The following is a 25838-nucleotide window of genomic DNA, read 5'->3' as shown; positions in this document are numbered from 1 at the left end:
CTCAATTTTGATGAGATTTCTCAACAGGGAATTGAGCAACTCTGATAAAAATAAAAATAAAAAGTACAATAATAAGAATTAAGTGGGAAAACTAAGTTTTAAAGAGTGGAATTTAGTGAAATATGACAAAGTTGGGCATATTTTTTTCTCTTTTTTGTTTCATGGGTGAGTAAGAAATAGGACTGACTGCTTGTGGAGTGAGTTCAAGGGGTGAAGATGACATAACAAGATTGCGCCCTTCAACCACTACGTGCCTAATTAAATTAGAAGAGCCCAGCGCCAGCAGCTTAGATACGGTGGAGTGGAATGAAATGTGGGCATTGGTCCATAATGAAGCAGTGTGTGCAGTCAGGCTCTGAAGTCAATGCTTCACAATGGGCGCTTTTCAAAATGACTTGCTGCAGCTTGCTGGCCCTATCAGTATGTACACAGCAGACTGATGCTGATGGCCAAAATTCCTTTTTACAACCCAATACCCCTCTCTCTCTCTCTCTCTCTCTCTCCCCCCAAGACAGTTGGACATTTTCTCAAGAACCAATCAACTCCCGTCCAACCCCACCAAGACCCCCCCGCCCCGCCCCAAATTTTTTTTTTTTTAATAAAGAAAACAATTGAGAGAGAGAGAGAGAGATTGTGTGTGTGGCACAACAAAACAAGGCCAATAAGCAATCCCTTCTCTCCAAGGCAAGCCTTGTTTTTCACTCATCCTTCTCGTCCTCTCCCACCCAAATTAACCAACCCAAACCCCTCTCTTCCTCCTCTCTCTCTCTCTCTCTGTTGCGGGGGTGGAGTTGGAGACTGCTGCCCATCAATGGAGAACACTTCAAAACTTCAAGACAGGGAGAACCCATCTCCCACAAACTCCCCAAACAGCAATGGCAGCACCAGCATGAGCAGCAGCAACAGCAATGGAGTCCAAGCCCACACCCCACCACTCACCCCAAGAACCATTTCCAGATCTGAAGCCAATCCATACCCAACAACCTTCGTCCAAGCAGACACCTCCAACTTCAAACAAGTCGTCCAGATGCTCACCGGATCATCCGAAACCGCGAAACAAGCATCCAAACCGGCCTCGGATCCTCCTCCCCCTGCCCCTTCCAAGAACCTCATCCCCCCCATCAAGAGCACTGCGCAGAAGAAACAGAGCTTTAAGCTCTATGAACGGAGGAACCATCTCAAGAACAGCCTCATGATCAATCCTTTGATGTCTGGCTTTGCCCATAATTCTGGGTTTTCGCCTCGGAAGCCGGAGATCTTGTCTCCGAGCATGCTTGATTTCCCCAAGCTTGTTCTCAGCCCTGTTACACCACTGACTGAAGACCCATTTAACAAATCTTCACCTTCTATAGGGAATTCGTCGGAGGAGGAGAGGGCAATTGCAGAGAAGGGGTTTTACTTGCATCCTTCGCCGATGACCACTCCCAGAGGCTCTGAACCGCAGCTGCTGCCCCTGTTTCCGATGACTTCCCCGAGAGTTTCCGGCTCCTCTGCTTGAGAAAGGGGTCGTGTGGGGTTGTAATTGTGAGTAATTAAGGGCAGGATTCATGGGTGTTTGATGATTTTCAGAGAACGGTAGAGATCTTGCGTCAATTGTACAATTTGGCCTCTCTTCCGTTGTCCAAAAGAAATGGAAAAGGCCTGTTTATTCTCTGTTTTCTTTTTCCTTTTTTTCACTGCTGACTATGAACATGAGATCAAATTCTTAAGTTGGATTTTCTGTTTGGTTCTCCTCTCCGCTTTCTCTCAGTCTCATGGAAATTCACTGTGCCATCTTTTGTTTTTTGGCGGGGGGGGGGGGGGGGGGGGGTTGGATTTTACTTTTCTCTGTGTGCGTGTTCTGTAATTTTCAACAGAAGTCGTTTTATCTTGCTGTAGAAGTACATCACTTTACATGTCTGAAAAATCAGGTTACTTTTATTGTTTGAAATTTGAATAATCTCTCTCTATCTCTCTCTCTCTCTCTAAAAGCACACATATGTACACAAACAACTATAATGGCTAAACAGATGTGTAGGAAAGATTTAGCATCCTATTTTCCGGGACTGGGGAATGAGATGGCTGGTTCTGCATTTTCACTGGCACAACAGACAACGAAGAAAGATACAGATCCACATCACGTTTCCTGAATTTTCTGCAGCATTGGGTGCATGGGACAGGGAGCCTCGTCCTCTTAAGGGTGAAGAGGGTCCCTCATCAGTGACTCTCCATCACCAAAAGCTAACTTGGATATTCCTCCTCCCCACCCTGACCAGATGGTCACACTATCTAATCCACTGCAGCCTCGAGTTCTGATGTGCTGTGGTCCTAGTAACTCAATCCACTCCATTTACCACACAGTCCATTCAAAATTAGCGAAGCCAAATTTTATGATTTGATTATCGTTCTACTCGTGGGGTTCTGGGTCTCAGAATGCCACGCTACTCCAAGACACAATGCAGAGCAATAAATCTGAATGATTTGGTAATGCTAGTTTATCTGATTTGTCAACTTCCACATTCTCATAACTTGTCCTTTTAGATATATTTTGATTTCATCTCTGTAAAGGTGCTAAATCCCCAAGCGCAAATGGATTGGCAAGTTGATTTGGGGCACCTTAGATTTTTGGATGATCCAACACTGGCTAAAGTTGGTCAGAAAGTATGGAAATGTTCAGTGAGTAGCGACGCATCTCATGCCAAGGGAAAGTCATTGCTCTTTCTTTATTTCGATTTTCAAAGCTCTAGCACTCATATCTGATGCAAAGTTGTTTTTCTAATTTCTTTTTTGCATTACGCTTTTGATGTACTACTCTTTCGGCTCAGATGAGACCAGCTGTATGGGAAAACAAGAAAGGGAAAATCGAGGAGAGAGAGAGAGAGAGAGAGAGAGTGGGACTTGTTATGATTAGGATTAAAAAAGAAGTAAAAGAACGAATGATCAAAAACAACAAAAGCAAAGTCAGACCATTTTCTTTTCATTTTTTAATGTTCTCGTCTATTGGGACTGGTCCCAAATGATCCCAATAGCAAGTGCTTTGGTTAAAGAATTGGCCACCAATATTATCTCAGTGCTTCCCTCGGTAATTCTGCTGCAAGTGCTTCACTAAGGTAGTTTCCCATAATTACATTGCTCCCTGCAATTGGGTTCTCAGATTTTTGAAATTTAAAACCCAGAAAGAGGAGCCATTCCATTCTGAGGCAGATGCTCCACTGGGATATTCTGTTCGTGGGTTGTAACTTGTAAGCATCACTCGTAAAGTTTCAGAATTGTCAGCGGATTTATTCATTGCAGCTCCCACATTAAGCAGTACTGTACATTTGCTCCTAAATTTTCTGGCATAAAGAAAAACCTGGAAATGGGTAATGAGATAATTTAATATTCAACTAAAAAATTCCATGTCTAGTTAAATGAGTTCCCTGGGTACTCAAGAAATAGTCAGCTAACCTACCAGGGTCATGGATATTCAAATGCGCAACAAGATGGAAGTGCACCGATTGCAAAAGATTTCAGTTTCTTGCAAAAACAATGGCTCATAAAAAATATCTTTGATTGAAAATGAGATGCCAAAAAACAGGAACAAGCAACAGGGGTCGGAAAGGGAAGAGTAGCAACAGAACAATGACACTTGGGTTTAAAGTAGAAAAAAGTTTGACCATATATGCATATACATTTTCTGTGTATAATTATGTCACACTTTAACATTATTTGGGAACAACATTGCCCATTTTTAAACCCTCTTTCTGGTTCCAGAAGAAAAGTATCTTCTCTTATTAGATTTCTCTGAAGGAATTGATTGTCCTGAACCCGTGAATTCCTGGAAGAGGTCCATTTCCTGGTCTGACAGAAATTATCACTTCCAAACCTGAAACAAATTATGTATCATATGAAAATGCAAAAAGAAGAGATAACCTGAATAATTAGCCAACAGCTTTTCCATTAATTTATAATGACACAAAGTGTCAAAATGCTTATCATATGAAAATGTAAATGAGAACTGAATAATTAGCCAACAGCTTTTCCATTAATTTTATAATGTCACAAAGGGTTGAAATACTTATCAAGGTTTAGTGACAATCAGTGAAGTTCAAGATGCAGACAAAACTATCTAAGAGTAGCACCACTAGTGCCAAAAAGTGAGAAGCAAGATTTGGGAACCATATGGACATGAAGTTTGCATTCAGATCTATTTTCCACAACATTTGCATAGAAAATTTATCGTTTGGAATAGGGCAATGTACACATACCCCTCTGAGTTTTGCTAAAAGGCTGGAGACCTCTCCTAATTTCCTATAAATACATGGACCTTTCTTGACATTTAGCTATTGCGACACTTATTCCCCCTCCATCAGTCAACCATGATAGTCAAGACTGTGATGATGTCATATGCTACTTTATTCAAAAAACCTCATTTACACTCAATATTTTTTTTTTTAATAATAAAATAAATTTATTAATAAAGAGAAGACAATTAGAATGTAATAGAGGAGAGGATAAGAAATCCTCATAGCTAGAAAAGAGGAAAAAAAAAACAACAAAAAAAAAAAACAAAAAGAAAATAAAACTAACTCTACACCTGACAATTGACAAACACTAGATAAGAAAAGCCCTCTTCAATCCCTTCCCATCCTAATTGGCATTAACTCCATAAATTTAACAATTCCCCTTGACCTTTCTTCATTTTCTTTTAGCACCATCCAAATGAACTTCATTACCTCCAAGATCAAACAACCCAGGTTCATCTTATCCAATAAATTTAGAGCTTCAAGGTCCCACTAACCTCTTCCACAGGTGTAGGGAAAAATTCCATTACTCCCTATTAAATCATTACCAAAGCCCCCTTCAAATAAAAAAAAATCTTGTGTTTGGTGGCTCATTTCTTGAGTAGGTAACATACACAAGGAGAACATAGTTAATATCAGCAATCTGGGGAAAACCGTCAACGGTTTCTCTATACCGTCGACAATTTGGCTGAATTCCCTAATTATATGCTCTCGGTATCTTTCCGACGAAGCAACCGTCGATGGCCTCTGAATGTTACTTAGACGGTTTGCTCTCAGTATCTCAAACCATCGACGGTTACAGTTTCGTTATGGGCAGTGATGTTGTATTCAAAATTTGAATATGAGCATTAAGTTGGTTGGGATTTGGGGGGAAACCTCCGAAGGGAACTTTATTTATACACTAGTCTAAGTGTATTTTGTGAAGAAGATCATTGTAAAAAGTATTGTATTGTGCCCTTTGACACTTATATAGTGTAACTTTACCAATTGCTTCCGTGGATGTAAGTATTGCCGAACCACGTAATTTTTTGCATTATTGTTCATTACTTTCTTATATACTGTGTGTGTGTTCCATATTTGTTCTTCATTGGTTGCTTCGTTTAATTTACGCTGTGCAAAAATCCGAGTTTATTCACAACAATTGGTATTAGAGTGTTGCTGTTAGGCTTCAGGCACTTCATTTGCGAAATTTGATGTTATCAAATTTGATGGAATCGGAAACTTTGGTTTGTGGCAGAGAAGACTGAAAGATTTGCTTGTGTAGCAAGGGATGGTGAAGGCCTTGTATGGTGTTCAACCAGAAAGTATACATAAGGCTAATTGGAAGGAATTAGAGGCAAAGGCTATTGCTACAATATGATTGTGTTTGGCTGACGAAATGCTTTATCACGTCATGGAGGAAGATTCTCCTACGGCTGTTTGGCAAAAGATTGAAAGCCGGTACATGTCCAAATCCCTTACAAACAAACTTTTTGTTAAGCAGGATCTTTACTGGCTTAAGATGGTGGATGGTTCAAACTTGAACCAACACATCAATGCATTTAATCAAATCATAAGTGATTTAATGCAGCTTGATGTGAAATTCAAAGAGGATGATAAGGCGTTGATGCTACTGAATTCCTTGCCAACGATTCACACGTATGAGAACCTAGTTACCACTCTTACATAGGGGAAAGAGACCCTAAATTTGGAAGAGGTGACAAGTGCGCTGTTGGGATTTCATCAAAGGATGAAAGTCTGCGACGAAAATTCACACGAAGGACTTGTGGTAAAAGGTAACCATGATCATGAGAGAGGAAAATTCAGAAATGGGTCGAGTCAAAAATCTCAAACTCAATCCAAGAAGAAAAAGGATATTTGGTGTTATAAGTGCGGTAAAAAGGGGCACATTAAACCGGAGTGTCCGGATTGGAAGAAAGGAAATGCTGAAAAGCACGAAGGGACTTCAAAATCAAAAAATGTAGCTCAAGAAGAAAATTCAATTTGCAGTGATGGTGATGTGCTTTCAATTTCTTCGGTTTCGGATCATCTCATGAACTCGTGGATCCTAGACTCAGCATGTTCTTACCATATGACTCCAAATAAGGAGTGGTTCAGTACTTATAGGTTAGTAAATTCAGGTTCAGTTTTTATGGGCAATGATGTCTCTTGTAAAATCATTGGCATAGGAAGTGTTAGAATTAAAAGGTTTGATGGTGCTGTGAGAATCTTGAGTAATGTAAGACACATACTGAACCTACGGAAGAGTCTCATTTCACTTGGCACTTTGGATTGTAATGGATTCAATTACAAGTCCTAAAGTGGGATTATGAAGGTGTGCAAAGGTAAGCTGACTGTGATAAAAGGGTAAAATATATACATTGCAGGGAACTACTGTTGTAGGTAGAACTGCAGCCGTAGATTCTGAATTTGATGAAACCGTTTTGTGACATATGCAACTTGGGCATAAGGGTGAACATGGTATGAACGAACTTCACAAGAGCAAACTCTTGAAAAGTATGAAAACATGTAAGCTAAATTTTTGCAAGCTTTGAATTCTTGGGAAACAAAATAGGGCACAATTTAAATCAACTATTTACAAGACGGAAGGTATTCTTGATTACATATATTTTGATGTTTGGGGGTCTGCTAGAGTAGCATCATGAGGAGGACATGTTTATTTTGTGAGTTTTGTTGACGTCTACTCACGAAAAGGCTAGGTATATTTCATGCGGCACAAGTCTGATAAGTTTGCCAAGTTTAAGTTGTGGAAAACTGAAGTGGAAAACCAGACTGGGAGGAGAATCAAATGTCCCAGGTCAAACAATGCGACCGAGTACGCTGATTCTAAGTTCATGGAGTTTTGTAAGCAGTAGGGCATTAAGAGACATTTCACTGTTCGCTGAACACCCCAGCAAAACGGTGTGGTTGAAAGGATGAACCGAACTCTAGCTAAAAAAGCTCGGAATCTTAGGCTTAATGCAGGGCTATCAAAGAACTTCTGGGCCGAGATAGTGAATATGGCTTGTTTCTTGGTAAACCGATCACCAAGGGCATCACTAGAGGGGAAAGTGGCAAAAGAGGTTTGGACGGGAAATGCAGTAGATTATTTCGGATTGAAGGTATTCATTTGTCCAGCCTATGTTCACCTATCTAATGAGGAAAGATCGAAGCTTGACTCTAGACGTTGCATCTTTTTGGGATATTAAAAGGGTGTGAAGGGGTTCAAGTTGTGAGATCCAATAGCAAACAAGGTGGTGATCAGTAAGTGGGATATAGTTTTCGATAAGAAAGCTATGGTGAAACGTACTCAAGAATTTGATGAAGAGAAACAAGAGCCAGAAAACTGGAGTAGAGACGAACACGTTGTGCAGGTGGAGTTAGAAACTCAAGGCAATAATAATGATCTTGGTCCTCCGGTTGCAAGGAGTTCTAACTCGGGAAACCAGCAAGTTGACAATATTCCTATACGGAGATCCAGACGCACCATCAGACCAGCTCCAAGGTATGGGTTTGAAGAGTTGGTATCTTATGCTTTCATTACCAGTTGTAATGATCCAACTACTTTTCAAGAGGCAGTGCACGGCCAGGAGAAAAGTAGTTGGATGGGTAATATGATTGAGGAAATGGAATCGCTACTTAAGAATCAAACTTGGGAGTTGATGGAGCTTCCAAACGGGAAGAGAGCGAAAGGTTGTAAATGAGTATATAGTATGTTGTTTGGTGGCTCATTTCTTGAGTAGGTAACATACACAAGGAGGAGAACATAGTTAATATCAGTAATCTGAGGGACAACCGTCGACGGTTTCTCTATACTGTCGACGGTTTGGCTGAATTCCATAGTTATCTGCTCTCGGTATCTTTCCGTCGAAGCAACCGTCAATGGTCTCTAAATGTTACTTAGACAATTTGCTCTCGGTATCTCAAACCGTCGACGGTTTGCTGAAACAATCGACAGTTCCGTTCTAGGCAGCGAGGCTTAATTCAAAATTTGAATACGAACGTTAACTTGGATGGAATTTGGGGGGAAACCACCGAAGGGAACTTTATTTATACCCTAGTCCAAGTGTATTTTGTGAAGAAGATCATTGTGTATTGTGTCCTTTGACACTTATATAGTGAAACTTTGCCGATTGCTCCCGTGGATGTAGGCATTGCCGAACCACGTAATTCTTTGTGTTGTCGTTTTTGCTTTCATATATACTGTGTGTGTGTATTCCATATTTGTTCTTTGTTGGTTGCTGCGTCTAATTTTCGCTGTGCAAAATCCGAGTTTATTCACAATAAATGGTATCAAAGCTTTGTTGTTATGGCATCGGGCACTTCATCTATGAAATTTGACGTTGTCAAATTTGATGGAACCAGAAACTTCGGTTTGTGGCAGAGAAGAATGAAAGATTTGCTTGTGCAGCAAGAAATGGTGAAGGTCATGTATGTTGTTCAACCGGAAGGTATGGATGAGGCTAATTGGAAAAAATTAGAGGCAAAGGTTGTTGCTACAATACGATTGTGTTTGGCCAACGAAGTGCTTTATTACGTCATGGAAGAAGATTCTCCTGCGGCTGTTTGGCAAAAGCTTGAAAGCAGGTACATGTCCAAATTCCTTAAAAACAAACTTTTTCTTAAACAGCGTCTTTATAGGCTTAAGATGGTGGATGGTTTAAACTTGAACCAACACATCAACGCGTTTAATTAAATCATAAGTGATTTAATGTGGGTTGATGTGAAATTTGAAAGTGATTTAATGCGGGTTGATGTGAAATTCGAAGAGGATGATAAGACGTTGATGCTACTAAATTCCTTGCCAGCGACTAACACATATAAGAACCTGGTTACCACTCTTACATGGGGGAAAGAGACCCTAAATTTGGAAGAGGTGACAAGTGCGTTATGGGGGTTTCATCAAAGGATGAAAGTCTACAATAAAAATTCACATGGAGAAGGACTTGTAGTGAAAGGTAACCATGAACGTGAGAGAGGAAAATTCAGAAATGGATCGAGTCAAAAATCCCGAACTCAATCCAAGAAGAAAAAGGATATTTGGTGTTATAAGTACGGTAAACCGGAGTGTCCGGATTGAAATAAAGGAAATGCTGAAAAGCATGAAGGGACTTCAAAATCAGAAAATGTAGTTCAAGAAGAAAATTCAGTTTGCAGTGATGGGTACTTTCAGTTTCGTCGGGGTCGGGTCGCCTCACAGACTCATGAATCCTAGACTCGACATATTCTTACCATATGACTCCAAGTAAGAAATGGTTCAGCACTTACAGGTTGTTAAATTCAAGTTCAGTTCTTATGGTCAATGAAGTCTTTGGTAAAATCATTGGCATAGGAAGTGTTAGAATTAAAATGTTTGATGGTGCTGTGAGAACCTTAAGTAATGTAAGACACATACCAGACCTACGGAAGAGTCTCATTTCACTTGGTACTTTGGATTGTAATGGATTCAATTACAAGTCCGAAAGTGGGATTATGAAGGTGTGCAAAGGTAATCTGACGGTGATAAAAGAGCAAAAGTTAGATGGAAATATATATATACACTGCAGGGAATTATTGTTGTAGGTGGAGCTGCAGCCGTAGATTCTAAATTTGATGAAACCATTTTGTATTGTATGCAGCTTGGGCATATAGGTGAACATGGTATGAAGGAACTTCACAAGAGAAAACTCTTGAAAGGTATGAAACATGTAAGCTGAATTTTTGCACGTTTTGTGTTCTTGGGAAACAAAATAGGGCACAATTTAAATCAACTATTCATAAGACAAGGTATTCTTGATTGCATACATTCTGATATTTGGGGGCCTGTTAGAGTAGCATCATGAGGAGGACATGTTTATTTTGTGAGTTTTGTTGACGACTACTCACGAAAAGTCTAGGTATATTCCATGCGACACAAGTCTGATACGTTCGCCAGATTTAAGTTGTGGAAAGCTGAAATGGAAAACCAAACTGGGAGGAGAATCAAATGCCTCAAGTCAGACAATGGGATCGAGTACGCTGATTCTAGGTTCATGGAATTTTGTGAGCAGCAGGGCATTAAGAGACATTTCAATGTTTGCCAAACACCCCAGCAAAACAGTGTGACTGAAAGGATGAACCGAACTCTAGCTGCAAGAGCTTGGTGTCTCAAGCTTAAAGCAAGGCTACCAATGAACTTTTGGGCCGAGGCAGTTAGTATGGATGTTTCTTGGTAAACCAATCACCAAGGCATCACTAGAGGGAAAGTGGTAGAAAAGGTTTGGACGGGAAATGCGGTAGGCCATTCCGGATTGAAGGTATTCGATTGTCCAGCCTATGTTCACGTACCTAGTGAGGAAAGATCGAAGTTTGACGCAAAGTCTAGACGCTGCATCATTTTGGGATATCAAAAGGGTGTGAAGGGGTTCAAGCTATGGGATCCAATGACGAACAAGGTGGTGATCAGTAGGAATGTAGTTTTCGATGAGAAAGTTATGGTAAGCGTACTCAAGAATTTGATGAAAAGAAACAAGAGCTAGAAAACTAGAGCAAAGACGAACATGTTGTGCAGGTGGAGTTAGAAACTCAGGGCAATAATAATGATCTTGGTCCTCCGGTCGCAGGGAGTTCTAGCTCGGGAAACCAGCAAGTCAACAATGTTCCTATACGGAGATCCAAACGCACTATCAGACCAGCTCCAGGGTATGGGTTTGAAGAGTTGGTATATTATGCTTTCATTACCAGCTGCAATGATCCAACCACTTTTCAAGAGGTAGTGCATGGCTAGGAGAAAAGTAATTGGATAGGTTCTATGATTGAAGAAATGAAATTGCTGCATAAGAATCAAACTTGGGAGTTAGTGGAGCTTCCAAATGGGAAGAGAGTGATAGGTTGCAAATGGGTATATAGGAAGGAAGTAATTTTAGAAAAGGAATCAGAGAAATTCAAGGCACGGTTAGTGGCAAAGGGATACTCCCAAAAAAAGGGAATAAATTATGATGAAATCTATTCACCTATGATCCGACACACTTCCATCAAGGTAGTGTTGGGGTTAGTAGCTCATTATGATCTGCATTTGGAACACATGGATGTGAAGATGGCATTTCTCCATTGTGACTTGGAGGAACATATTTATATGGTACAACTAGAGGGATTCAGTTAGCCCGGCCAAGAGCACTTAGGGTGCAAGTGAAAGAAGTCTCTTTACGGATTGAAACAGTCTCCAAGGCAATGGTACAAAATATCTGATTCCTATATGATCAGAATAGGCTACAAGAGATGTGAGAATGACTGTTGCGTGTATGTGAAGAAGCTTGATGATGGTTCCCTTATTTTCTTATTAGTGTATGTCGATGACATGTTAATAGCTGTAAAGAATTTAACTGAGGAAAATCAGTTAAAGGATCTACTGCATAAAGAGTTTGAGATGAAGGATCTTGGTCCAGCTAAGAAGATACTTGAGATGGAGATTCGTCGGGACAAAACTGTAGGGAGAGTGTAGTTATCTCAGGGCGGTTATGTGGAAAAGGTATTGGAAAAGTTCAACATGGCTGACGCTAAACCAGTATGTACACCTCTAACGAGTCACTTTAAATTGTCTACTGCTGAATGCCCAAGTATGGATGATGATATCTAGGACATGTCAAAGGTCCCCTATGCTAGCGTCATGGGGAGTTTAATGTATGTCATGATGTGTACATGACCAGACTTAGCACATGCAGTAAGTGTGGTGAGTAAGTTTCTTTCTAATCCGGGTAGACAGCATTGGGAAGCCGTCAAATAGATTTTCAGATACTTACAGGGTACTTTTAGTTATGGCATCATGTTCGGCAAGCAACAAGATAGTCCATCAATTGTGAGGTTTGTTGATGCTGATTATGCAAGGGATATGGATGACAGAAGGTCTACAACAGGTTATGTCGTTACCCTTGTAGGAGGACCTATATGTTGGAGGTACATGGTACAATCCTTGGTAACATTGTCTACAACTGAATCTGAATATATGGCAGTTGCCGAACCTGCAAAGGAAGCCTTATGGCTTACCCGTTTGGTCAAGGGGTTGGGTATACAGCAAGGTGGGGTTGTACTGCGTTGTGATAGTCAGAGCATCATCTACTTGGTGAAGAATCAAGTGCATCAGGTTAGAACCAAGCATATTAATGTAAGGTTCCACAGTGCCCGGGAATTGATTACTTCATGTGAACTTGTATTGGAGAAGGTGTGTCTGAAAATGCAACGGGCATCTTGACAAAACCGGTTACTACTGAAAAGTTCAAGCATTGCTTAGACTTGCTTCATGTCTCCAAGTGCTAGAAGGAAGATGGACCCAACCTAACGTTCCAAGGTCAAGGTGGAGCATCGGGCCATGTTTTTCAATTTCTCCTAAGGGGCAGAAATTTGTCAAAGTGGAGATTGTTGTGTTTGGTGGCTCATTTCTTGAGTAGGTAACATACACAAGGAGGAGAACATAGTTAATATCAGCAATTGGGGGGAAAACCATTAACTGTTTCTCTATACCGTTGATGGTTTGGCTGAATTCTAGAATTATCTGCTCTCGGTATCTTTCCGCTGAAGCAACCATCGATGGCCTCTGAACGTCACTTAGATGGTTTTCTCTTGGTATCTCAAACCGTCGATGCTTTGCTGAAACCGTCGACGGTTTTGTTCTAGGCAGCAAGGCTAAATTCAAAATTTGAATACGAATGTTAAGTTGGTTGGGATTTGGGGTGAAACCTCCGAAGGGATCTTTATTAATACACTAGTCTAAGTATATTTTGTGAAGAAGATCATTGTAAGAAGTATTGTATTGTGTCCTTTGACACTTATATAGCGAAACTTTGCCGATTGCTCCTGTGGATGTAGGCATTGCCGAACCACGTAATTCTTTGCGTTGTTGTTCGTTGCTTTCATATATATTGTGTGTGTGTGTGTTTCATATTTGTTCTTCATTGGTTGCTGCGTTTAATTTCCGCTATGCAAAAATTCGAGTTTATTCACAACAGAAAATTCCTTCAGACCATCCAACAAAAGGGGAGGCACATAAGAAAGCTCCCCAAGAAATTCAAAAGAATCGGAATCATGACCAAATTAATTGTTGAACTCATCCAAAAATAATCCACTATCACAGGCAAACTCACTGTCGTCATCCGAAATGTCACCCCATTTGCTTTCCCTTTTCAATCTGATTTTTCTTCCAGTCCTTCTGTATGACTGATTGAGAGCCATATAGAGATTCTTCAACAAAAAAAATCTCTTTTTAAAAGCAAGCATCCAGCTGGTTTGAATTCTTATTAACAAGAAATCCCTTCTTACCTGGGCCCTTCTGCCCCTTTGATCGATGCTTATAAACCTTCATATCCTCAACCTTGTTACATCCCTTTACATCCTTGCTACCACCAGATGAATGAAACTCCTATGAATGCAGCCCACTACTTTTTCAATTCTCACTGTGCCCTTCAATAGCATCCTCTAGTCCACGTGAGTTCTTCCACCCTTCTCATCCTCCACGGGAAGCTCTTTCACCAACCTGATAAGAGAAGAAGTATTCCCAGCTAGCCCATTGCCCTTACCTTCTTTCTCTTGAGTTGGAGATGTCTTCCCACCATTAGAAGCCTACTGGTTATATACTTGACCTTTGAGACTCCTTCTTGGGCTCCTATTACACATGTTATCATGGGCTAGCTTTAAAGCCTCTTGAACTGTAAAATTAACGCAAGGAATTTGGGCACATCCACTTAAATGGCCAAACTGATCTTCGTTCTTTTCAAAACCTGGCCTAGACCCAAATCTACTCCAGCCAGGTCTTGGGCTTGTTCAAAATATTGGCGCATACTGAGCCAAGTACAACCTGGAATTGGGCTTTGTTTATAAAATTGGCCCAGGCTTGATCCACTATCTAGCCCGAGTCCAAGACAACCACCACATTCAGGCCCACTCCATCCAACCTTCACCATCCTATCTTCCACTTGAGAAACCTAGCCGCCTTAGGCATGCTAGCATCCGCAGCCAAAACTGTAGATGGAGGTACTGCAGTCATCGGCTCTCCACCCCCCTAAATGCATAGGATCACCAGCATGGAGGTACAAGCGTTGCGTATCACATTCCCACACCGGTTGCACAACTACTTACCTTTTTCCTTCACAACCTTGCTCTATAAACAAGCATCCCTCTGAACATCCTCACCAACCTTGCCTTTGCCAAGATTGTTTGCCTTCACTTGAAATTGCTCAGCCATCACCCCGAATTCCCAAATAAATCCTTGCCACCCTTCTCTTTTAGCCCCACCAAGAACCACAAAAAACAAGTGTCCCCAAGCCACAAGGCTCCCCGCTTTGCGACGGTAGAGGGAGGGTTATCACAATGTACGCAGCCTTACCCCTACTTTTATGCAGAGAGGCTGTTTCCTTGGGCTCAAATGCATGACCAATCGATCATAAAGGAACAACCTTACCATTGATCCAAGGAACAACTGATCGCCCTTTAGCCCCACCTGGAACAAAAATCCAAAAAATTTTCCCTTTCCATCCCAACCCTAACTCCAAAGGCTTCCCCAATAGAAAGCCAACTATTGACGCTTCCAATCCTCGTGCTTCAAAAAGCTCTTCCCAATCCTCCAAAAACCGACAACATCCCCCCTAGAAACCATTTGACCGATGGAAAAAAGACAACCTAATTCACCAATTTCACTCAAGTTATGCTCGAGCATGAATAGAAACTCACTCTTACCAACTCTATCCGCTCCCAAAATGAAGGGTTTTCCCTTCAATCTGAACTGATCTTCTAGTCTCCTTCATTCATGGACTCCGATTGCCATAGCAAAGGAATGCAGTGAGGGTAGAGAGGAGGGAGGGAGAGGTTTCACAAGATGTCACTCCCGCAACTTCTTTTTTTTTTATCTCATACCTCCCTTTATCACTTTTTCATTCCTTCCCCTCATTATACTTTTTTGATAATGTTTTATTTAACCCCTCCCCCTAGAGGGCATCTTGTTTATACTCATGATCCAAAGATTCATAGCTCCTTCTGCAGCTTCTGCTTCATATTAGATTTTCATTTTTCATAAAACAGCCACTTGCATAATTTTTTTTTTTTTTGGGGGGGGGGAGAAGATAAAGCAGGAGAGAGAGAGAGAGAGAGAGAGAGAGAGAGAGAGATTTGGAGAAATAGTAGCTAGAGAATATGCAAGGGAATTCATGAGGGGGGCAGGCCAACCACTATCCACCACAAACATAACCAATCAAGGTGGCAGTTCACATTCTACCTTGTCTTCCCCCTCCCACTCTTGTATATTCACAAGGAGTAATAAAAATTCATGAAATTGAATAATTCCAGTACGAAATTGAAAGAAGATAAAGACCTACTCTCAGTCACAGCCAATAAACGGAAGAAAGTGAATAAGTACATGTGCATGCGTGACCAGACCAATCCACACACTTAAAGAAGCCTTTTTTTTTTGGAAGGATCAAATTTCTAAAATAGAAGGGCTTGTTTTTTTAAGTTCTGGCCTTCATACAACTGGGCAAATCACTAGGGAAATGGATTAATAGTTAATACTATCCTTGGATTGAATGCATCCACATCAAATTTTTCAGAAGAAAAAAGAAAGCTACAAACAATATGGAGGGGCAGATTTCTTCCAAAGCACCCAAAGCCGATGCGTCTTAGAATCCTCCAGTGGCCTCACATCAATCACCCCAACCCAATACCATCAACAGATGGGGGGTAGGGGGATGACAGAATTAAAGAACAGGAGTGCTGCAAATTTATAAAACAAGGAATACTATTGTCTGGAAATCGAAAAGGCAGATCTGAGGGAAGCAATAAATCAGAATTTGGATCAGATTGGTCAATGTGTGTAACTCACTGTGTTGTAGTGCATGGTCTCTCTCTCTCTCTCTCGGCACATATGAGTGCATGCACTGTGAGCTACCATGGATGAAGTTTTCCAATTTCCACATGTTTGTCTATGTGTGCACTGCAAAGAGGTGACCTATTGAAGCGAAGGGAGAAAAATGGGTCCGTGTTGTTTAGAGCAGGTGCGGCTAAGAATTGTTTGTGTATATGAAAGAGTGAAGGAGACAGCCAAAATTTTCAAAATCAAATATTAGTCATGAGAGTTCAATTGAATTTTTTTGTTAGATTATTTTAATAAAATTCTAATGTATTAATAATTATTATTTCATAACTTATTCAACTATTATTGACGGTAATAAAAAATTAAATTAAATATTTATAGCGCGGTTTCAAATATTATTATTAATCATTTTACTTATTATGAAATTTATATTTATGTACCCTCCTAATGTTTAGTGTTGTATAAAGACATCCTTGTGAGTAGTGATATTATCATATCATGTGAACTATAACATATTCACACACACACACACTAGTAAAGACCTATGCTAGGTGTCGTGGGCCAAATATTTCACACCTTTGTGAAGGACCATGCAGCGCTAACTAAACCACTCTTGTTTAACTAGCCAACCTAAAGTTTACCCTGATTTACCAACAGAACACTTTCATTATCATTGAAAGAAATGTAAGCGGAAGCATTAAGCAATTCATGAAAGCAATGGCACGCAAGTGGTAAACGATGAAGCAATGTAATTCATTAAGCAACACATCCGTTAACAATGTGTGTTTAGTGAGGCAGGCAAGTAGGTTAAACACGTTTACAGTGACTAGTAAGTTTTATAAATTGATGAACACTCACCCTCCCCTAAGAAGCTTTATATGCAATTCTCACTCTGACACTAGGAAACATCAATGTGCTCGAGGAGTCATACTCCCCTTTTTGGCCTAGGGAAAAATTTAAAAAAAAAAAAAGCAGCCCGGTGCACAAAGCTCTCACATATGTGGGGTATGAGAACAACAATGGGTCTATAGTATGTATTGCCTTACATTTTTTACCCTACACTAGTATATGCATGATGGTAACCCATTCCAAACACAAAAGACAAGCGGTCAAAAGCAAGTACAATGCCCTCAACAAGCTTGGCTCATGACGCTCCCCCACTTATGCGGTCAACGTACTCATAGACTTTGATATTAGGTACTCTTCAACTTTGTACACAAACAGTTGCATATCTTCCGCAAAAATCTAGCTAATTTCTTCGTTGCCAAGGCTTTTCCGCTTCACTAAGAACTCCCGTCGCTTCTTCTTTGAGGATGAGAACTCTCTATTCGCAAGAATGACTTCAACTTCTTGTCTGTCAAGTTGCACTATCTTCACTTCTGCTCTAGTTGAGTGACTTTTGCTTGGATCCTTGCTGTCAGCGTTAAATGGCTTGAGGCAGCTGACATGAAACACGAGATGCACTTTCTTTCAAGTCGAAGCGTCAATCTTGTAAGAGGTCTTCCTGACTTTGGCCAAGATGGGGACTAGTCCTTGATATTTACAAAGTATTCTCCTATCTCGCCCTTGTAGTGACTTGATCTGTTCAGGATTGAGCTTAACAAGCATCAAGTCACCTACATTGAAGTGCAGTAGTCTTCTCCCCTGATCTGCTCACTTCTTCGTTCACTTTGAAACTTTCTCTAGGTAGGATTGAGCAATCTGCATTTTTTCTCCATTCTTTGGTGAAGATGTATGCTTTGGGACTTTTTCCTCTTTACGGCTCGTCCACTATGTGAGGTAATAACAATTGCTAAGTTGAAACAAGCTCAAAAGGGCTTCTATTGGTGGTTGAGCTCTTTTGGGCATTGAAATAGAATTAAGCCACATCAAACAGTTGCACCCAATTCTTCTGATTGGCGTTGACAAAATGGCGCTAGTACTTTTCTAGTAGCCTATTGAATCTCTTTATTTGTCCATCTGTTAGTGGATGACAACTCGAAAAGATGTTAAGTTGCAAACCAAGGATTTTGAAAAGTTTTGTCCAAAAGTTACCAATGAATCTTGAATCTCGGTCACTAATGATATCTTGACAAACACCCCAATACTTCATAATATGTTTAAATAATAGTTGTGTCGTCTCTTCTATCGAACAATATTTCGGTGCAGGTATGAAGGTATCGTACTTCAAAAATTTGTCTATAACCACAAGTATAGACCCTACATCTCCCACTCTGAGCAAGATGGTGATGAAGTTTAGTCAGACACTCTCCCACAGTGTCGGTACTAGTAGGGGCTCCAGCAACCTTGCAATCTTCTTCCACTCCACCTTATCTTGTTGGCAAGAAAGACAAGTTCGGGTATAATCAACCACATCATCACGTATGTGCAGCCAATAATACCTCTACTTCAATAATGTCAAAGTGCGCTGCCATACTATACGTCTGACCCACATGGTATCATGACAGTCTCTCAACAGTGTCTTCCTCAAATCTCCAACTTGTGGCACAAAGAGCAGGCTACAATGGGTCATCAGCAATCCGTCTTCCATCCAAAACTAGCGTGCTTTGCCCTCTTCCATCAGCTTCATGAGGTTCTGGGCAACTAAATCTTTGGCTTAGTTCTTCTTGATGCGCTCCTGCATCGTCGTGGTAACCATACTCATCATCAAGTGAGTTACCATTTGTAAGGTCGCCAGCTCGGCCTTCCTACTCAATGCATTTGCAACTTGGTTCATGCGGGGGCGTTGTGCTCAAATAAAAAATCAAATTCTACCAAGAATTCCTGCCATCAGCCCTGCTTGAGTGATAACTTCGGTTGTGTAAAGAAGTGTCTAACACCTAAATCATCCATTTTCACCACAAACCTTGACCCAAGTAGCTAATGTCGCCACACGCAGAGACAATGAATCACCGCTAGCATCTCTTTTTCTCTTGAGTTGTGCACTTTTACTCCGCTTCATTAAGCTTACTGCTCTCATACGCAACTACATGTCCCTCTTGTAACAAGAGTCCTCCAAAGGCGTAGTCTGATGCATTTATTTGTACCTCAAATGGTCTCATGATGTTTGAAAGAGCAAATATTGTATCTTTTATCATGGCATCCTTCAAGTCATCAAAGGCTCCCTAGCACTTCTCTGTCCAATTCCACCTCTGACCTTTCTTTAGCAGTTCAATTAAAGGAGCAGTTCTCCTCGAGTACCCCTCTACAAACTTTCTATAATAAATAGAAAGACCAAGAAAGGAACATATATCCTTCCATTGTCCTTGGATCTTCCATTCTTGAGTGGCTCTTACCTTCTCCATATCCATTCTGATATGACCTTGTTCAATCAGATGATCAAAGAATTTTATGCCTCGTTGAGCAAAAGAAATTTTTTACTTCTTCACATACAAACCATTCTCCTTCAAAGTGGAATTGCAAACAACGATATCTTTCAGGCATACCACAACAAACTTGTTGAGGTACTCACGAAATACTAGGTTCATCAAGGTACAAAATATCACAAGCACATTCGTCAACTCAAATGACATCACCAAGAACTTGCTCCATACCATGTCACACAAGTTGTCTTCGATTAATCCCCATCAACTATTCTCACCTAATAGTAGTCTAACCTCAAGTTAAGTTTGTTGAAATACTTTGCATGACTCAGCTGATCAAACAGATCGACAATCAATGGAATAGGATACTTGTTACATATTGTCACCTTGTTGAGCGTGCGGTAGTCTACACACATCTGCATGCTTCCATCATGTTTCCTTTGAAACAACACCAATGCTCCGAACGATGCTTTAGAAGAACGAATTTATCCCACTTCCAATAGATTATCAAGTTGCTTTCTTAGCTCTGCTTGCTCAAAAGGTGCCATCTGATATGGCCCCTTAGCAAGTGGCTTCACTCCTAGGAACAATTTGATCTCATACTCCACACCCCATCGTGGAGGCAAGTTGTGAGGTAGCTTATCCGACATCACCTTTTTGTACTCATCCAACATAGCTTGGATGGTCATAGGCTAGCTCTTGGCCTACTTCTTCATCTACCACCGTGGCAAGATACTTCTGTTCATCCTTCCTCAATCCTTTTTTGAGTTGCATGGCAGAAAGGAACTTCTACTTGTCACCTTTCTTCGCAACGACTTGCACCATGCAAAGGTGTTCTCCCATCATACACAGGAAACCATCAAAAAACATAATCACTGCCTTAGTCTCCCTTAGGAATTCCATTCCAAGAATGACTTGGAAGTCATCTAGTGGCACTGCTATGAAATTCACATGTCCTGCCCACTGCCCAAGCTTCACAGTGATTTGCTTTGTTACTCTGGCCAGGCTATAGATTTTACTACTTTTATGCGTCCTAAATCTTTCTACAAGGATAAGTTAAGTCTCCTTACTTTTGTTTGTGAAACAAAGTTATGGGTAGCCCCAGTATCAACCATAGCACGAGTGCTCTTCCCATTAATCCTCTAGTCCACAAACATCAACCCTTTCGCATGTGTAACTTTTAGTTCTTTTTCCTGCCTCTCCAATGCATTCACTAACCGCATTGCACCCATCCTCCAAGTATCCTCTTCATCCTCATCATTAAAGAAAATTAGAAACATAACGAATTTGAAAATAATAATAATAATAATTTTATTTCAAAAAAAATGTGGCAACGTGAACACTTAGGCTATACAATGGGTAGCATTTTTTATGAGAGTGTCATTGGAAGGAAGTTTAGTTTTAGCTTCAAGTGGTGTACTCATGGGTTTACAATCAACTATGTTGGAGCATCCAAGAATAGTGAGAGCGTAGTATGATTGGGATAGATGAAGCCCACTGGGTGTTGGAGTGATTTCTATACCAAGGAAGTGATGAATAGGCCCAAAGTCTTTCATCGCGAATTCACTACTTAGGAGCCGAATGAAAGATGTATCAAGTGTTGGAGTAGAGCCCGTGAGTAATATATCGTCCACATAAAGAAGTAAAATTAGGGAGCCAAAATCAGAGTGAAGAACAAATACGGAAGGGTCGGCCAAGCTACAGAAGAAACCATATTTAAGGAGAAAAGCACTAAACTGATCAAACCAAGCACGGGGTGCTTGTTTTAAGCCATAGAGTGCGCGTTGTAGTTTACAAACATATATTTGATGATGTGGATCAGCCATCCCTGGTGGCTGCTGCATATATAGATTGTTAGAAATGAGACCATGCAAGAAGGCATTTTTGACATCTGATTGACAAATAGTTCACTGTCGATTGAAAGCTATTGTTATAATCATATGTATGATGCCAAGTTTGATGATGGGGGAAAAAGTTTCAGTGTAGTCAACGCCATCAATTTGATGGTACCCTTTGGCAACCAGGCGTGCCTTAAGTCGATCTAAGGTGCCATCGAGTTTGAGTTTCGACTTAAACACCCATTTGGAACCAATGATATGCATGTGAGGTGTGCAAGGAACAAGTGTCCGGGTCTTGTCTTGATGGAGGGGAGTGAGTTCTTCGTTCATGGCTGCTATCCAACCAGGGTGTGCTAGGGCTGCCTTTATCTTATAAGGTTCACAGGGAATGGTGGTCGATGTGAGAATTCAAGGCGTACTTTGGATTGGGTTTGACTATACCAAGTTTAGACCGAGTGACCATAGAGTGTGTTTGTCCTGAAGGGATAGGGTGTTGGTGAGATGGCGTCACTGATTCAAGCACGAGTTGTGGATCTATGGTATGGGATATTGCTAATTTATCAGGTGGTAGTGAGTCATGGGGCAGTGACATGGTTGGTGAAGCTATGCTATGAGGTAATGCACGCGAAGTCTGTGCTAAGGCATCAGTAGTAGTTGGAGACACTATGCTGTGAAGAGGCAAAGATGGAGGGTCAGTTGATGTGGAATTTTGCGAGATGGATGTTGCTGCATCTTGGGATGGTGGTAAGGTACTTACCCATGGAGATGTGGATGGGTCTATGGCTGAGTCTCCAAGCGAGTGAGTGGTATTGTTAGGTAACCAAGTGACAAAAATACTAAGTGTGGTGTTGCTGTTGTCAAGTAGGTGGTGTGTGTAGACTTACAGGGAAAAACCAGCTCATCAAAGACAACATGCCGAGAAATAAAAATTTTCCTACTTGATGGATGAATACATTAATAAGCCTTGTGTTAGTTGTTGTAACCAACAAAAATGCAGAGAAGTGTTTTGGGGTCAAACTTGTGACATGCGTATCCCAAGTGTAGGGAAAACACTTAGACCCAAAGGTTCGAAGTGAGGAGTAAACCGAATGGGTTCCATGTAATGCATAATATGGAGTTTCAAAATTGAGGGCTGATGAGGTTGCCAACATTGAGGGATAATGTAGCCATGAAAAATAAAAAAAGAAGGATGCAAAAGAAATGGAGTGGAAGATAAGCAAGAAGGTTGAACGTCGCAAGAACTGTAAAAGGGTTTTTGCCTAGTGTTCACACAAGCTTTGATACCATAAAGAAAATTAGAAACACAATGAATTTGGAAGAAGAAAAAAATAATTTTATTTCAAAAAAAAATGTGGCAACGTGAACACTTAGGCTATACAAAGGGTAGTATTTATAGGGGATGAATGATACAGTTGTGGTATTTTGAATTTCAAAAATTCGGCTCCTTGAAGATTGGAATCAGATCTTCAATAAGTATGCAGCAACAGTTTGAATGTTTGAATTCTTCTTTAATTAGTGAAGGATTTGTTGAAGTGTCTTCATGGATGGAATTGATGTCTTCATGGATGGAATTGATTGAGGGGAGTGTGTTGCTAATAATCATCATCTAGTGCGCCCCCCCCCCCCCCCCCCCCCCCCCCCCCCAAAATGATGGAAGCTTGTAAGACATTAATTGAACACTTGTGAAGGCAATCAACAACTTTGTGAAGGCCTCAACATAAGAAGCATGAAATCTTACCCTTACCATTGGATATATTGGATGCTTGAGACAACGAAGCTTACTTTGAAGTTGACGCCTTACTGTCGACTCCCCAATTTTTGGGTTTGCCCTTCTTGGAAGACTTTCCACTGATTCCACCCACACCACTCTCTTTGGACGAAGTGGAATTATCTCCAACATAGTCAGTCAAGTGTTCTGCGGCAGCTTGTGTGATAGATAAGTCTTGACCTTTTTATCTATTCCCTGATTGACTTACTATGCTTAAGGCATCTCAACTTTCTTCTAGCATTGTACTCAACGTTTTTAGGAAGCAGCTGGACCTTGATTTCTCTCTTCAACTCTGCCCAACAATCAATGACGCAACGGCCATTCTTAATCTCATTGTACTTGGTATGCCACCACAGTTTAGCATCACCAACCAAGTACATAGTTGCAATATTCACTTTCACATGTTCTGAGTCCGCCCTCATAGTGCGAAATTGCTACTCCATATCAAACAAGAAGTTCTTTAACTCTTTGGCATCACGAGCACCCTTATACGTCCTGGGTTCTGGTACCTTGGTTCTGCTAAACTCAAGTGTTAAGAGTTTCCCACAACAAGAACCATCACATTCACCTTTGCATTAAAATCAACTATCTCGGCCTGAAAGATCTCTACAGCATGGTGAAGGTCCTCTAACAATTCCATCATGGAACTTTGTTGATGTCTTTGTGATCCCTCCAATTCATCAACATGTTCATTAAGTCGGGCCATCTCTATGACCACATTGTTGGCTACCGTCTCAGCCTATGCTTCTAGCACACCAATTCTCTCGACATTGGTCGGCATGGTCACTTACCAAAGCTTTCCCAATCCACAACGGAGGCAACTAAATTCACGTAGCAATTAACCAAGCTCTAATACCAAGTGCCATAGGCCGAATATTTCACACCTATGAGAAGGACCATGCGGTGCTAGCTAAAGCACTTTTGTTTAACTAGTCAACCTAAAGTTTACCACAATTTACCAACTCATTGTCATTGAAAGAAATGTAGGCAAAAGCATTAAGCAATTCATGAAAGCAATGGCATGCAAGCGGTAAACATCCAAGCAATATAATTCATTAAGCAACACCTCCGTTAACAATGCGTGTCTAGCGAGGGATGCAAGTAGGCTAAACACATTTACAATGACTAGTGAGTTTTACAAATTGATGAACACTCACCCTCCCCTAAAGAGCTTTCTATGCAATTCTCACTCTGACACCATGAAACATCAATGTGTTCTAGGAGTCATACTCCCTTATTTAGCCTAGGGAAAAACTATCTTTGGAAAATAACCCTACACTAATATATATATGATGGTAACCCATCCCAAGCACACGAGACAAATGGTCACAGGTAAATATAATGTTCTGAACAAGCTTGGCTCATGATGCATGGGATATGATTTCAAAAATAAAATTTTAATTAAATCATTATATTATAAGATTATATATATATATATATATATATATATTTCTAGATGTCTTTTAAGTGTTTTTTTGTACTTCATATATTTATAATAATATGGGCAATACTAGCAATGCCAATTTGGGTTGTTCACTCTACTTGTCAATGTGTTGATGGTAGGCGGACAATGCTGAGAGCATCTTGGTTTTATCTTGGAGTTTATGAGACATCAAAAACTTAAGTGTGGAGAGGCTGAATCATCTTTGGAAACACGAGTTCGTAGTGACTCATATAGGCTTGCTTCTGTCTTATTTTAATTGATACATTTTATTTCGTCTATATATAATTTGCTATTACAGTTTTATTATTTTTTTCATTTTATTTTTATTTGACAACATAAACCAAAGACAACTTTTCCAACATCTCCAATCCTTTTCAAGAACTCAGGAGAGTGCAGTGCATTTTGTCCTAGAGAATAAAATTATTAAAGCCTGGAATCATCAATAGATTCAATACAATCCCAATTCTTGAAATCATAAAATGATTTTAGTTTAAAAGTGGGAGCAGTTAATATGTCACACAGAAAGGAATCAAATGCATTGAAGTCTGTCATTTGGGTTTCAATAGCACATTTGTTTTTCCAGATATTTAAAAAAACAATATCACGTTAGGATTTTCAATAAATATACCAATACTTATCTTGTTGATGTTTCCATAATAAATTACCAAATTTGGTGTTTTATGATCAATGTGAACACACTGGAACACATATGAAATTATTCCCAGGGTAGAAAGGTAGAAGAAACAATTTCACTTCCATGTCATCTCCAAAGGCACTTGAATTTATCAAAGTGTTTAAATGGATGGACATTAAACAAGAACATATGCCGGTAGGTCTCTACAAGATCCCAAGGAGCATTTATGGAAAATCAAAACCATAAGTAGCTCATTACCTGCCGCCTTAGCAGCTACAGCTTCTTGAAAGACATCTGTCACAAATAAAATCTCTGATGGCATATCTACTCCAACTGACTCAGCGATTTCTACATAACTCTGAGTCTCCTTCTTGTTCCTGCACGAGAGAGAGGGACATAAAGGGATTGAGGGGGAAAGAGAGGAGGAAAGTTTCTCTTGGGTTAATTCAGTAGTTTTAGAGAAATGACTTTAAAGAGAAAGTGCATTACAGGAAGTTAAAGAACTTACCCCACTGTTGTGTCAAAAAATCCACATAAATATTTTCTTAAATCCCCAAAGTTTGAATTCCCAAATAAAAGCCTTTGTGCCAACCTACTACCACTGGAATATATATAAACCTGTTGGAAGAGAATAGTAATTAACATTGCACATGGAACATCATATATGGTTAAGGAGTCGAGGAAATCCAGCAAAAAAGAAGCTTACCTAAATTTCTTTTTTCAAAAAAATAATAATAACATAAAAGTCACACATTCAAGTCACAAAAACTGTCTTTCCAAATGTGGAAGGCTAAATACA

At 40.2% G+C, this 25838-nt stretch overlaps 2 protein-coding genes across 2 annotated transcripts in view; one reads left to right on the top strand and one right to left on the bottom strand.

Annotated features, from left to right (window-relative positions):
* Window positions 1–590: 590 nt before the first annotated feature.
* LOC131158082 (VQ motif-containing protein 4-like) lies at window positions 591–1731 on the top strand. Its single transcript, XM_058112666.1, has one exon. It carries the CDS (start codon window positions 812–814, stop codon window positions 1496–1498), a length of 687 nt encoding a protein of 228 aa, XP_057968649.1. The 5' UTR covers window positions 591–811; the 3' UTR covers window positions 1499–1731.
* A 1777-nt stretch (window positions 1732–3508) lies between these two features.
* The window catches only part of LOC131158079 (probable bifunctional methylthioribulose-1-phosphate dehydratase/enolase-phosphatase E1 1), a 71740-nt gene continuing 49410 nt past the window's right edge, over window positions 3509–25838 (bottom strand). The window contains exons 10-12 of the mRNA XM_058112651.1: window positions 25548–25657; window positions 25298–25416; window positions 3509–3844 (exon numbers count right to left, since the gene is read on the bottom strand). Of these exons, the coding sequence (XP_057968634.1) occupies window positions 3753–3844; window positions 25298–25416; window positions 25548–25657 (321 nt within the window). The 3' untranslated portion in view covers window positions 3509–3752. The remainder of the gene's footprint in view (window positions 3845–25297; window positions 25417–25547; window positions 25658–25838) is intronic.

Source organism: Malania oleifera, chromosome 1 (genome assembly GCF_029873635.1).
Source record: "Malania oleifera isolate guangnan ecotype guangnan chromosome 1, ASM2987363v1, whole genome shotgun sequence".
NCBI classification, from domain to species: domain Eukaryota; kingdom Viridiplantae; phylum Streptophyta; class Magnoliopsida; order Santalales; family Ximeniaceae; genus Malania; species Malania oleifera.
Note: the sequence above shows the minus strand (reverse complement) of the source record. Positions and strands in the feature narration are given on the sequence as shown.